The sequence below is a fragment of the Gadus morhua genome, chromosome 1 (assembly GCF_902167405.1).
Source record: "Gadus morhua chromosome 1, gadMor3.0, whole genome shotgun sequence".
NCBI classification, from domain to species: domain Eukaryota; kingdom Metazoa; phylum Chordata; class Actinopteri; order Gadiformes; family Gadidae; genus Gadus; species Gadus morhua.
The window spans coordinates 28,385,936-28,400,443 of record NC_044048.1 but is presented as its reverse complement, the minus strand read 5'-3'; the positions used below and the strand labels follow the sequence as shown (position 1 = coordinate 28,400,443).

The 14,508-nt window shown below is 42.5% G+C and overlaps 1 protein-coding gene across 4 annotated transcripts in view; it reads left to right on the top strand.

The window, feature by feature from the left end:
* Positions 1–12,606: 12,606 nt before the first annotated feature.
* Positions 12,607–14,508, top strand: part of ptpn11b (protein tyrosine phosphatase non-receptor type 11b) — a 36,267-nt gene continuing 34,365 nt past the window's right edge. For all 4 annotated transcript variants that reach the window (XR_003976125.1, XM_030351205.1, XM_030351192.1 and 1 more), the window contains exon 1: positions 12,607–12,754. Coding sequence is in view for 3 of the 4 variants with exons in the window: in XM_030351205.1 (XP_030207065.1) it covers positions 12,741–12,754 (14 nt within the window). In the remaining variant the exon portion in view is untranslated. The remainder of the gene's footprint in view (positions 12,755–14,508) is intronic.

Sequence of the window (14,508 nt, the reverse complement as noted above, 5' to 3'; positions counted from 1 at the left end):
CCTTGAGTTCCACCTGTACGCGCTTCAGCTCGTCTCTGTCACCATCCTTGAATGCCCTCTTCTTCCTGTTCAGGATGTCCTTGACATTACTGGTGATCCAGGGCTTGTTGTTGGGGAAGCAGCGTACTGTTTTGATAGGGACCACAACGTCCATACAGAAGTTCAGGTAGTCAGTAGTGCAGTGTGTGACCCCCTCTATGTCCTCACCATGTGCTCCCTGCAGCACGCTCCAGTCAGTACATTCAAAGCAGTCCCTCAGAGCCTCTGCTGCTTCAGGAGACCATTTCCTGAAGGAGCGTTTGGTCGTAGACTGTCTCTGGATCTGTGCTTTGTACTGTGGCAAGAGCAGGACCAGGTTATGGTCAGACTTTCCCAGTGGGGGCAGAGGAGTGGCAGTGTAAGCTTCCCTCACGTTGGCATACAGGAGGTCTAATGTCCTGTTCTTCCTGGTGGGGCAGCTTACAAACTGGTGAAAGTCTGGCAATGTGGAGTCCAGTATCACATGGTTGAAATCCCCGGAGACAGCGATGAATGCGTCTGGGTGTTGTGTTTGCAGTCTCGCGATTGTTGAATGTATGACGTCACACGCGGTCTCTGCGTCCGCCCGCGGAGGGATGCAAACAACAACAGCGATGGCGTGGGAGAACTCTCTTGGTATGTAGTACGGTCTGAGACCTACCGCAAGCAGCTCGATTTCTCGGTCGCACACGATTTCCTTCACCGTAACATGCCCCTGGTTGCACCATCTGTTGTTGATAAACAGCGCGAGTCCCCCTCCTTTGCTTTTGCCGCTGCGTCCACAGTCTCGGTCCGCTCTCACTGTGGTGAATCCAGGTAGATCCACATTAGCGTCCGGGATGTTCTGGGTTAGCCAGGTTTCAGAGAGGCAAAGTAAGCTGCACTCCCTGAACGTCTTGTCCGTCCTCACAAGGGCAGCCAGCTCGTCCGTCTTGTTGGTCAAACAGTTCACATTCCCCATCACTATCGACGGAACCGAGGGCTTGTACTTCCACCGCTTAGCCGCTAGCCTAGCCTTCACCTTCGCTCCGGCTCTGCAGCCTCGGCGCCTCCTCCTCAGCTCCGCAGGTATGGGGTGGAAAAAGCCGTTACGTCCCATTGTTTGGAGTGAAAGCAGTTTCTCCCTTGAATAAACAAGATGTCCATCGCTTTGCTGTCCATGACAAGTCAGTGTATCCATATAATATCTATAGATCTACACATATAAATAGTTGATAAAGTTAAAAGTTTATAAAAACACACTTAAATTACTAAAAACAACGCAACACGCACGGAGCTACTGGATAAGCGTCCTACTCGCGTCGGCGCCATGGCAACAATCATGGTAACATCATGGTTATAACCATGATGCATGTTATTTAAATCTATAGATTAAACTAACATCATGGATATAACCATGATACATGTTAGTTTAATGTAACCATGATACATGTTAGTTTAATGTAACCATGATACATGTTAGTTTAATGTAACCATGATACATGTTTGTTGAATGAGTTGAATAAGCTTAATGTAATGCCTACCTCCCAGGACTATGGTTGATATTGTGAAACGTATCCATCCTATCATTATGAACTGCACCATATATTCTAATCATGTAGAATCAGTTGAACCAGTTCCTGTTTCCACTCTGAATTAGCCTCTACACAGAAGAACATCTTGACAGACTGAATACGTGTAGGGAGACGGCTGCCATTATCGTGGTCAAACAAGGACAGAAGTCTTTCTACCCTTTGTCCCTGCTCTGTGTTGTCATGACGACTCAGTGAGCTACGTTATAAACGCCACTGAGCTGACGTTATGCTGGCCACATCGCCCCAGCTATGAGAGTAGTGTCTTATATACATGGATAGCGCCATTCTATAATCTAATATCTAGATGATGTTGTTCAGTAGGTCTGCCACTCTGGTCCCTCTGCTAGGTAGGCTCTGACTCTCTGGTACAATTAGATGAAATGTTCTGAATCACAGCGATATCGTTTGACTTGGTGTGAGTTAGTAATACTTGCAAATGTCTGGATATTAATAAATGATCTGTTACTCATTAACAAAGTGAAACATTTGGAATAAGAACTTACCCCACCACCCCTCCTCCATCTGTTCCGGTGTTCCCTTTGCAAATAAAGTAAAAATGTGAATCAAAAAATGAACATTGGGTTCATTACATGTCATCTTCAGTGGTGGATTAAGGTGGTCATTGGCCCCTAGGCTTCTACTTTGTGAGGCCTCCTTACTGATCACGCAGAAAAAAACTAAATTTAGTGCCATGTGTACTGTAAACAAAGGAATATTACATGGCCCTCACGCACACACTCGGGGAGCACTGGCACACACACACACACACACACACACACACACACACACACACACACACACACACACACACACACACACACACACACACACACACACACACACACACACACACACACACATTGAGACGGCCTTCACTAAAACAGCAATGATACAGAAACAAGTGTGAGTTCCCCATAGCTGCTGCGACCACGTATTTCTGGGGACCGACCGACCGACAGAGAACTCCTTAATGAGGCTGGTAAAATCCAATTTGCGCAGAATATCGCTCTCAACGGACAGATCAGAGACAGGTGATTCAGTCTGTTTTTGCCCATTGTGGATCTCAGTCTTTCTGTAGCTAGCACCAATTTTCAAAAAGAGCGCCCCCTGCTGGCATTGGCCACAGGCAAAGTCATAAACAGTCAGAGTGCTATATCGACAAATGGAAACACTTGTGCTTTTCGCTTTTCAGACATTCTGCCTCTTTGCTGTCCAGCAGACGTGACGTATTCCTTTACAACCAAACTGACTTTATGAACCTGGTCACATGACATGGCCCACACATCTAGCCAATCAGCTGCTTCACTTTTTAATGGTTCTAGTTATGGGCCAATAGGGGTCAAGTCTTTTTTTATTTTAAGTAAAATTGAAAATAGTCTGGCCCATCCAGGGCCCCTTGCACACCTGGGCCCCTAGGCTCAGCCGAGGCTAGCCTGGGTGTTAATCCACCTCTGGTCATCATCTAATAACTCCACCACTGCCAGCTAGGTTCACACATATTATTGTGTTCTGTATCAAACCAGTAATAACACTTACCATCTTATCTATTCGTTTTTCCAATTCTGTAGAGAGAAACAACACATCAACATGTCAGGACAGCAGTCACATCATTCAGCATAACCCTGATTCATGTTAGTTGAATCCAACCATGATACATGTTAGTTTAATGTAACATGATTCATGTTAGTTTAATATTACCATGATACATGTTAGTTTAACATAACCATGATACATGTTAGTTAAATCATGGTTTCCACTCTGAATTAGCCTCTACACAGAAGAACATCTTGACAGACTGAATATGTGTAGGGAGACGGCTGCCATTATCGTGGTCAAACAAGGACAGTAGTCTTTCTACCATTTGTCCCTGCTCTGTGTTGTCATTACGACTCAGTGAGCTACGCTATAAACGCCACTGAGCTGACGTTATGCTGGCCACATCGCCCCAGCTATGAGAGTAGTGTCTTATATACATGGATAGCTCCATTCTATAATATAATATCTAGATGATGTTGTTCAGTAGGTCTGCCACTCTGGTCCCTCTGCTAGGTAGGCTCTGACTCTCTGGTACAATTAGATGAAAGGTTTTGAGTCACAGTGATATCATTTGACTTGGTGTGAGTCAGTAACCCTTGCAAATGACTTGATATAAATAAATGATCTGTTACTCATTTACAAAGTGAAACATGTAGAATAAGAACTTACCAGTTAAATCCCTTTCCACTTTCAGCCATCTATAAAACAATGCTATGAAGTGATAAACAACACATGTCAGAACAGAGGTCACTATCATTCAGCATAACCCTGATACATGTTCGTTTAATGTAAACATGATGCATGTTAGTTTAATGTAACTATGATTCATATGTTAGTTGAACGTGACCATGATACGTGTTACGTTGAATGTAATCATGATACTTGTCAGAGTTTAATGTAATATGATAAATGTATGCTTAATGTCACCATGTTAAGAGTTGAATGTAACATGATACATAAAAGAGATGAATGTAACGCTTACCTCCCAGGACTACGATCAATATAATGAAACATATGCATCCTATTATTATGAACACAATTGCCACATATTTAATACATGTAGAATCAGTTGAATCAGTTCCTGGTTGTATCTGCACCCCAGAATCACATCTGAAACCAGAAGGACAAAACCACGTTTAGTTCTAAGAGTAGTAGACTGGATGTTGGACTCCAGGTTTAAAAGGTACTGGGTTCGATCACCAATGTCCACAACCTTCCTGTAGGCCTTCAGGAAGGTTCTTGAGCTAGATGCCTGACCCCTACCTGCTCCTAATGACCTGTACCTCCCTGTGTCTGAATTCACTGTACACCGCTTTGGATAAAATTACTACATAGTAAATTAAACAGTGGTAGGCATAGGTTTTTGCACAAATGCTAAAGTTAACTAATAAGTCGAATCTTTTGGAAATTGATCTTAATGCCTTAATTAAACAAAAAAGTCCAACCTATAAAGACACCAATTTGCTTTGTGAATGAATAATGTATCGTGAATAAATAAATCTTTTTTAAGTGTCCATTACAGGGTGCATAAGTATAGACACCCATATGTTAAATTCCCATAGAGGTAGGCAGATTTTTTTTTTAAAAGCCAATTATTTCATGGATCCAGGAAACAATACATCCCAATTAAGTTCCCGTAGCCTTTGGAATTAAAATAGACCCACATCACCACATACCCTTCACCATACCTAGAGATTGGCATGGTTCTTTTCAGTTAGCAGCTGTTAGTTAGCCTAATGATTTCTCAATGCAAATCAAACCAGCTAATAGGCTAACTGAAATAAAACCATGCCAATCTCTAGGTATGGTGAAGGTTATGTGATGATGTCGGGCTATTTTAATTCCAAAGGCTACGGGAACTTAATCAGGATATATAGTATCCTGGATCCATGAAATAACTGGCTTTCAATCTTTAATATGGTAATTAACATAGGGGTGTCCATACTTATGACCCCTGTATTTTAATGGTGAATATTTACTTATTTACGATACAATATTCAAAATCATACAAAGCAAATTGGTGTCCCTAAAGGTTTGATTTTTCCTCATTTGTTTAATTGAGGCATTGAGATCAATTTCCAAAAGAAATCCTCTTTTTAGTCAACTTTAGCATGGGTGCCTAAACTTATGCCTAACACTGTATATATTGAAGCATTAACAACACTTTCACAATATCTATTCTGACATTTGTATTAATAAATACAGTAGTAAACAAACATAACATTATGACTATGGTATCTATTTTAAGAACAGACAAAAAAAGGTCACACCAGCAAATGATATTTTGCCCAGGTCCTCGTTTCCCGATAACGACGGATCCACGCTCGTACGATCATTCTCACGATGGATCTTGCGAACCATCGTAAATTTCTTTGGAGCGTTTACCGAAACTCCCCTTAACATTAACACGCGTGCACTGCACTAACAACATTCGTAGGATTATTACTGTCCACTGACACGGTGCTGAAATGGGCTCGGTAGGAGGGGGAAACGCAGGAATGTCGCAGGAAAATGGGGTTAAAAAGGGTTAAAATACCACCCCATCAAGGCCAACAGCAGATTAGCCTACGAAAACAATAGAATGCAATAATATGAATGCTAAAGATATTAAGCATTCATATTATCCACACTACGTAGGAGGGGCCCGCTGAAAGTGACTCGCTCGTTTGGTAACTGTAGGCGGGGTACTCTCAGAAATGCATATCTCACTCAAAAAATCATGTACAGACTTTTTTCAAAGTTTTTATGCGTGCGGGAGCACCAGAGACCCAAAACAACGCCCCAAATCCCAGGAAAAGTGTTGTTTTCATAATCGGACCCCTTTACAATTCCCTTGTTGTACTGTATGTATTGACTATATAATTAACTCCACTTACTTCGTGTGGGGTTGGCATGACAATGTGGCCTTTGAGAATGTGTCTTTATCTGCTGACTCACTACAGAAGAATCCATCCCGGATCTCACACTCAGTATCTGATGTTGGAGTACACCTCTTCTTCACCTTCAGGCCGAGACCTGTCAATCACAAGAGTTACAGACAACCTGAGAGTACACAACTTCTGATATAAATATGAACAACACAACTTCTGATATAAACATGAACAACACAACTTCTGATATAAACATGAACAACACAACTACTGATATAAACATGAACAACACAACTTCTGATATAAACATGGAACAACACAACTTCTGATATAAACATGAACAACACAACTACTGATATAAACATGAACAACACAACTTCTGATATAAACATGAACAACACAACTTCTCTGATATAAACATGAACAACATAACTTCTGATACAAACATGAACAACACAACATTCTCACCAACACAACATATGGGGGTTGCGTGGGGGGCGTTTCCATTTAATAATATAGATGTACCTGGGTCACACTTTGTACAGGCAGAGCATTGCTTCTGTCCACTAAGGCCTTCTTTGAAAGTACCATCAGGGCACTTTGAGCACAATGAATTGGTTGTCGCTGTGCAATCCCTATGAACCCTATATCCTGTTGGAAAGAACATTAAAATATGTTGTTAGCCAATGGATTTGGTTGAAGAAATCATACAGAAGTATTTGGACAACAGCTTGACAACAGCTGGGTTAATGGACTCTTACCACCAGGACATGCAAGGCAGCAGAGCTGTCCCGCTCTGTATTCATCACTGGCACACGATGGTGATGCAGTACTAGCAACGCCATGAGTATTACCAACTGAACATATTAGAAATATGATTTGGAAGAACATGGTGGTCCAGTTTGTATGACCTTCAACCATCTGATGGTTTTTGGCAGATATTTCTTCTGTGTGTCAGTGCAAGTCTTGTTATTCAGTCATGGCCAAATACGTTTTTTTGTTTTATCATGCTTTGTATATTCTAAATACACGGGCCACACACGCTAGACTTTGGCTGCCATATCATCATTGCCTTGCAGCTACAGACTTTCTTGAAGTTCAGAAATATCTTTTCCCGATAACGACGGATCCACGCTCGTACGATCATTCTCACGATGGATCATATCATCATCATGATCATATCAACACAACTTCTGATATAAACATGAACAACACAACTTCTGATATAAACATGAACAACACAACTACTGATATAAACATGAACAACACAACTTCTGATATAAACATGAACAACACAACTTCTCTGATATAAACATGAACAACACAACTTCTGATACAAACATGAACAACACAACATTCTCACCAACACAACATATGGGGGTTGCATGGGGGGCGTTTCCATTTAATAATATAGATGTACCTGGGTCACACTTTGTACAGTTAGAGCACTGCTTCTGTCCGCTAAGGCCTTCTTTGAAAGTACCATCAGGGCACTTTGAGCACTTTGTATTGGCTGTCGCTGTACAATCCCTATGAACCCTATATCCTGTTGGAAAGAACATTAAAATATGTTGTTAACCAATGGATTTGGTTGAAGAAATCATACAGAAGTATTTGGACAACAGCTTGACAACAGCTGGGTTAATGGACTCTTACCACCAGGACATGCAAGGCAGCAGAGCTGTCCCGCTCTGTATTCATCGCTGGCACACGATGGTGATGCAGTACTAGTAACGTCATGAGTATTACAAACTGAACATATTAGGAACAGGATTTGGAAGAACATGGTGGTCCAGTTTGAATGACCGTCAACCATCTGATGGTTTTTGGCAGATATTTCTTCTGTATGTCAGTGCAAGTCTTGTTATTCAGTCATGGCCAAATACGTTTTTTTGTTTTATCCTGCTTTGTATATTCTAAATACATGGGCCACACACGCTTTACTTTGGCTGCCATATCATCATTGCCTTGCAGCTACAGACTTTCTTGAAGTTCAGAAACATCTGGAGGGAGATAAAAAAATATTCTGGAGTTAATAAATTTAATAACTTGTACCTTTAACACTTTTCTCTAAACCAAAATAATATGAAGTTTGTAAACATTAGAGCTGTTAAACAGAGTTGTTAACCTTGTATGTCTGCATTAACTGTGATCTAATGCTTTTAATTATGCTGTGGTAAAGAAAATACATCTGTGAGTGTTAAAAGTGCGTGTCACAAATATAATGTACCACTTTTATCTTCATTGGGATACATCCTTTTCTAGATTTATTTGGTCTTTGGATCCTCTGTTTAATATAGGATTCCTTTGGGTGGAACACTCCACCTTACTCATCCCAAACAAACCCCAAACAGTCACCTGGCTGCTGAAGATCTCAGGGCCTAGGGGCTGATCACCAGCCTGGAGGACTGGGTGTAGGCCTGGACACAATGAGCAGGCCCCAGGCCTACAGTAGGTCTGCACCTGGAGTTATGGCTCTATTGATGGTTCATCAGCAGTGACTCAGGGTCTCTTACGATGTTCCGAGGAGCCAGAATGTTTCTTGAAAAAAACCAATCCTATTTTATAACAACAACCGTGAAGGTCTTCGTTGTTTCTCCGTGAGCGAACTAAGTGAAAGCGAAAGTAAGAATGGCACCATAAACGTATCACTCTTTTTATGCAATGATAGATTTATAAACCACCTGAACTCTTTAAAAAGGGTAAACGACAAGAATATAATTACGAGGATATCAGTTTTGACATAGACAGCGTTCATATTACCTTACTTTAATTGAGAGCGTCGAAACACTCCTTCGTCCTCACCTGCAACGAAACCCAGGCGACTCATTAATATTCATGAGGTGTCGACGCTGCCATGGCTTCTCATTGGTCGGATTTGAATGCATCCATACGCCCTCGTTGAGGAAGGCACGGAAACAGTCTACTATAAACTCATACCTGCCCTTAAAGGGCGTGTGATAATACAAGCCGTTTCAAATCACTTTTATTCATGGTAATTCAATGACCAATCCATTTTTGTTGTTTGGTGGATATTTGGCCTTGTTTGAACCTTTAAATAGCTGCAACACACGCTTGTCATTAAATTAAAATATTTCAGAAGAGAATGCATTTCAGATGCATCATCTTATATCCGTGGAGCATGCCCTATCGGTTCAACTGATCCTGGAGAAACGCCACAATGTCCAGCAGGTCATGATGGGCGTTCCGTCTGAACGACCCGACAGTCCTGAGGTTCCTGAGCAAAGTGGACAAACCAATAACAATACCATCAATATTACTGATGGACGTTAGTATCGCCCACCGTCTAAAACATAAACCAGAATTGAACTGGATTCAACTCAACAGGCGGGACTCCTATGAATTAGAGTTCTCAAGTGAATGACAGTGTGTCGTTTTGAGAATTTTGAGGTATCTCATTATTTCAGAAAAATAAGAACAGATCTTTTTACCTGAACATTTCTCAGAATTCTGATAAATAAACTCTTTAATACATAAAAACAGAGCATCATCTTTTCCAGCATTACAACATCTTTCAGAATTCCGACTTAATTATGTCGTCGATTCAGAAAAACAAGAGCAGAATTTACTGTATTTATTGAATGCATTGATTACGCTTCCGTACGACTCGATTCACGTGTCATATCAAAACTGAAACCATGGGTGGAGTTTCAAATCTCGCCAGCAGATGTCACTGCTGGCCAACTAAATATTACATGACGATAGGGAGTGCATTGTTCTTGTTCTTCCGCGCAAGGTGCACATGATGTACTTGTGAATTCTGCACAATGTCTATTAACATGCATTCTTGTTGGACAGAACATGTTTGCCACTTGACTGTTGAAAAATGATCTATGAAATAAATTATTGAAATTCATTGAAAATTTGCTGATGCAATAAAGTTGCCAATGAAATATAGATTAAATGAAACTAAAAATATAAATAGCATTAATTGAACATTGAAAAATAACATGGCCGTCCAACGATCAAAGGGTTGGACATGTTTTGATGGCAGTTTTGATGGTTGTGTTGTAACGTATAAAGGCAAAATATGGTATTGGTATATTGTTTGGTTGACCATGATTGTATACGATTGGCCACATTGGCTGTCATATCATCATTGCCATGCGGCTCTCACACCTGGCGTCAATAAAACGGACCGCACAGCTCAGATGTCATAGTGGGTCTGTATATCACAGTGGGTCCAGTCTGTGTGTCATAGTGGGTCCAGTCTGTATATCATGGTGGGTCCAGTCTGTTGTCATAGCGGGTCCAGTCTGTGTATCATGGTGGGTCCAGTCTGTGTATCATGGTGGGCCCAGTCTGTGTGTCATAGTGGGTCCAGTCTGTGTATCATAGTGGGTCCAGTCTGTATCACAGTGGGTCCAGTCTGTATCACAGTGGGCCCAGTGTGTATCATGGTGGGCCCAGTGTGTATCATGGTGGGTCCAGTGTGTATATCTTCATAACGAGTTCTGTCACTGCTATGACCCAAAGCTAACCGCTGTTCCCTCCTCAAACTTAATGTCTAAACCATGCGCTCGTTAGCATCGCTCGTAAAGTATTGTTGAACTCCGCTTTAACTCTGTGACCGCAGGCTGCAGCCATGCTGTGTTTTGGGGTCAGTGTTTGGGGCTATGAGGGAGTTGGGATCCTGCAAGGACAGCCTGAATCAGTCGGACAAATTCAAATTCGATTTGAGACACTATCTACCCGAATGATCAATGAGAGAGAGGGAGTGAGCGTGGATCTAAACGGCCTCACCTGGCCGGGGTCTGATCGGACTCTGGGTCTGGGTGAGGCTGCACACCTGCTGCATGTTGGGCAATCAGTGTGGACAGGTTGAACCAGCCATCACCAAACACACACACACTCAGGGAGACGTCCCGCGTGGCATCATGGGGCACCAGGCCATGTATCGTCATCAGCACACCGTACAATGACCTGGCTTTCCAACAGCACCGCTCTGCCTCCTTGTCTGGAGGAGCCCAGCCCAGGTCACCCAGGTGGAGGGTAGCAACGGGCATTGTTAGAGAGATTGGGGCTCTTTTGATTATTTAGATACGGCAGTCGAGTTCTGAGAGCTGGAGTGTGCTTTGAGTTCGGCCGCTCCATCTTAAACCTCAATCTTAAGCCTCTTTCAGTCCTCCTGTTGCTCTATCTTAGGCCTCTCTCTGTTCTGCTGCTCTATCTTAGGCCTCTTTCTGTTCTCCTGCTGTTGATTGAAATGGACAACAGGCCTATTATCTTCTCTCTCTCTCTCTCTCTCTCTCTCTCTCTCTCTCTCTCTCTCTCTCTCTCTCTCTCTCTCTCTCTCTCTCTCTCTCTCTCTCTCTCTCTCTCTCTCTCTCTCTCTCTCTCTCTCTCTCTCTCTCTCTCTCTCTCTCTCTCTCTCTCTCTCTCTCTCTCTCTCTCTCTCTCTCTCTCTCTCTCTCTCTCTCTCTCTCTCTCTCTCTCTCTCTCTCTCTCTCTCTCTCTCTCTCTCTCTCTCTCTCTCTCTCTCTCTCTCTCTCTCTCTCTCTCTCTCTCTCTCTCTCTCTCTCTCTCTCTCTCTCTCTCTCTCTCTCTCTCTCTCTCTCTCTCTCTCTCTCTCTCTCTCTCTCTCTCTCTCTCTCTCTCTCTCTCTCTCTCTCTCTCTCTCTCTCTCTCTCTCTCTCTGGGGATGGTCCCGTAATGACACGGTAATCTGGAGAGGCAGAGTGAATCTCATTGGTCCTCGTGAGACACTGACGGACTGAACAGTGGAGTAGAGTTACAATAGAAACGGCCCGTCAGTTTGAGCTGATAACCCAGAAGCTAAGGAGTGTACACACACCTGCACTCATACAGTGGGTTGTTCTGGGCTAGGGTGTTTGCCTTTTCAATCTGACATCATGTTTTTGAACCTCATCATTCAAAAAAATTAAAATATAGGCCTATGTCTAAACTTAGTAATACAACACAAACACATTATACTATAGCCTACAATCTTTAACAGTAGGGCTAATTTAGTTTTTAAATTAAAAATCGTTAGGGCAATGTCCTGAAGAGTGGTTTGAAGTCATAGTCCTGAAACCTCCAAATGCATTCTAGCCAGGATGGATTACATGTGGATTCCATGCATGCACATATATTGTTTTTTATATACTTATTTCTATATTATATAAGCTATATAGGCTATACATGTTCGCTCATTGAATTTATTGTCCCATTGCCGTGACAATAAGTGCTTACTGTAACATACAAATAGAATATAACAGAATAACCTGGGGCGCAAATTGATGAATGGCGCGCTGAGTGAGAACAACCTCGTTCACTCGGATTTCGCATGATTCTACTCGCACGAACACTTCAGTCGAGTTGAAATATTTGAACTTTTCCACGAATTTTGTTTGATGCTATGCCTCCCTGAAGCAACATGAAGAAGAAAGGGATTGTTTCTGTTTGCGGACTCCCGGAGTTCATCATCTTTATGAAATATAATGTAATATAGCATAGCGATATCATCAAAATATAATAGATAAAAACACGACCAAAATCTGTGAGCGCCTCCGGATGATATCATGAGTCTACGGTCCACGCAGACAGGGCGGGCCGATGGCCGGCGGCCGGGCCGCTAGGAGGCGGGGTGTGCAGAGATATCTTTAGTTCAGCACGCCTCCCCTCACAGCGCAGACACGGCAGAGGTAGGCAAGGGGAAGGCTCCACTTTATTGGACTTTCACTTCTCATTCGAGGACACTTGACACATTTCCAAGACTGCTATGACGTCTCGCAGGTAAGACGGATCGCTCTTTAAACGCTCCCAGCTGTGTTAGTCCGTGCGGGCGGTGCTCGTTGGATCCGATCCGATCCCGACTGTGACTGTTTCTGACCCGTTCCGAAGCGCCCCTTCACCCACTGAACTTACTTGACTGGCTGTCATTGGTGTCTTTTTATTGCGTGCATTTTGTTATGTATCAGTTTAAAAGTGTACGGGGGATTCCGAAGTCTAGTTTTAGAACTCCATGTTCAGTTGCAAGTTGCAGCGTTTTAGTTGCACTTCAAACTCACTCTCTCTCTCTCTCGTATTGACGTAAAGATTTCTTTATATTCCGATCCACTTGTTACCCGCTCTGCAACAATAACTCTTGTATTTCTGTCACGTCAGGAGTAAAGTCCTTTATAAAGTCATTTATTTGCAAAACGCTGTCAAACCCCTATTCTAGATTGTTCTTTTCATCTACTGACACAATTGCATTGCTATATTGTTAGAAATCATTTGTAACATTTAGGTATGACTGCTGTTTCATTGCTATCACCAGTGCTGTAATATTGATCATACATAACTAATGAAATACAACTTTAGATATCTCTATTTCAGTATCAGCTCGGGATGTATTTAATGCCAGGAGCTGCATTGGTGACTATTTGGTGATGTACATTATTTACAAGTTCACTTGTAAGATTACAGTCAGGGATAAAGGCCAGAACAGAGTAAAGGGATATAGGCTACGTCCATATTGTGGTTTTCTATCAATTGCACTTTTTGGCACTTAATCTTGGCCAGGACTCCCTGCAAGACGAGATATTATATCTCAATGGGACCTTCCTGCATAAATAAAGGTCAGATATGTGTGCATGAAGGCAAAGTGTCTCTCTTTAAGGGCAGTGTATTGCTGCAGATGGGGTGAGTGAAGTTATGACGTTTTTTCCCTATGTTTTAGGAGTCAGAACCTCCCAGGTCAGCGTGTTAGGAGCGTGTTACTCCGTGTGTAAGGAGTAACACACGGGTCGCGATGAGGGTGGAAACTGCAAGGCTCATCGTTTTCATCGTACAGCATTTGACGTGGGAATATAGGCAGCTATGTTATCGTTCCGTAAAATATTACTTAAAGTGGTTCCGCTGTTGACCTGTTTAAAGAGAGCGTTGTATTTTTTGATTGGAAGATCGGTTTTTAGTACAGAGGTGAGCGCAGGCCCAACCCCTCAAGCACTCGGTTCCCCCCCTCCCACATCCTAGGGTCCGTGCCCCGGCCCCCAGCAGTAGGCTCAGAGGTCCAGCTAACAGACCAACAGCGTTGGGTTATCCTCTGGTTTCCCCGTTTGAATGACGTGTTGTTTGTCCTTAGTGTTGGTGTGTGAGGCTGACCGGACTTCCGTTTTATTTAGGGACCAGGAAATACATGGCCATGTTCTGGGTCTTTATTATGCGTTAATTGACTCCAATACTTAAAATGTTGTTCAATATGCACACAAGTAGCCTACGCATGTTCTTATTATGTGTGAATATTCTTGGGCTTGTTTGTTAGTTTTCATGATCGACACCGTGGAGATACATGTTCTCCATGTTTTATTCTGCATATTTTAGAGCACTTTGATGTTCTCTCTCCAACTGAAGAAAGTAAGGACCTAGAGATTCCCCAGGTCAGAGGCGAGCCTCCAACCATTTAAAGTGCGCCTCAACAGCTGTGTCTGGCGATAGTGAACCCCAGACACACGCCGTCGAGACGTAAACAAAACTTTTTTTTAAAGTTGTTTTACTTTCTTCTT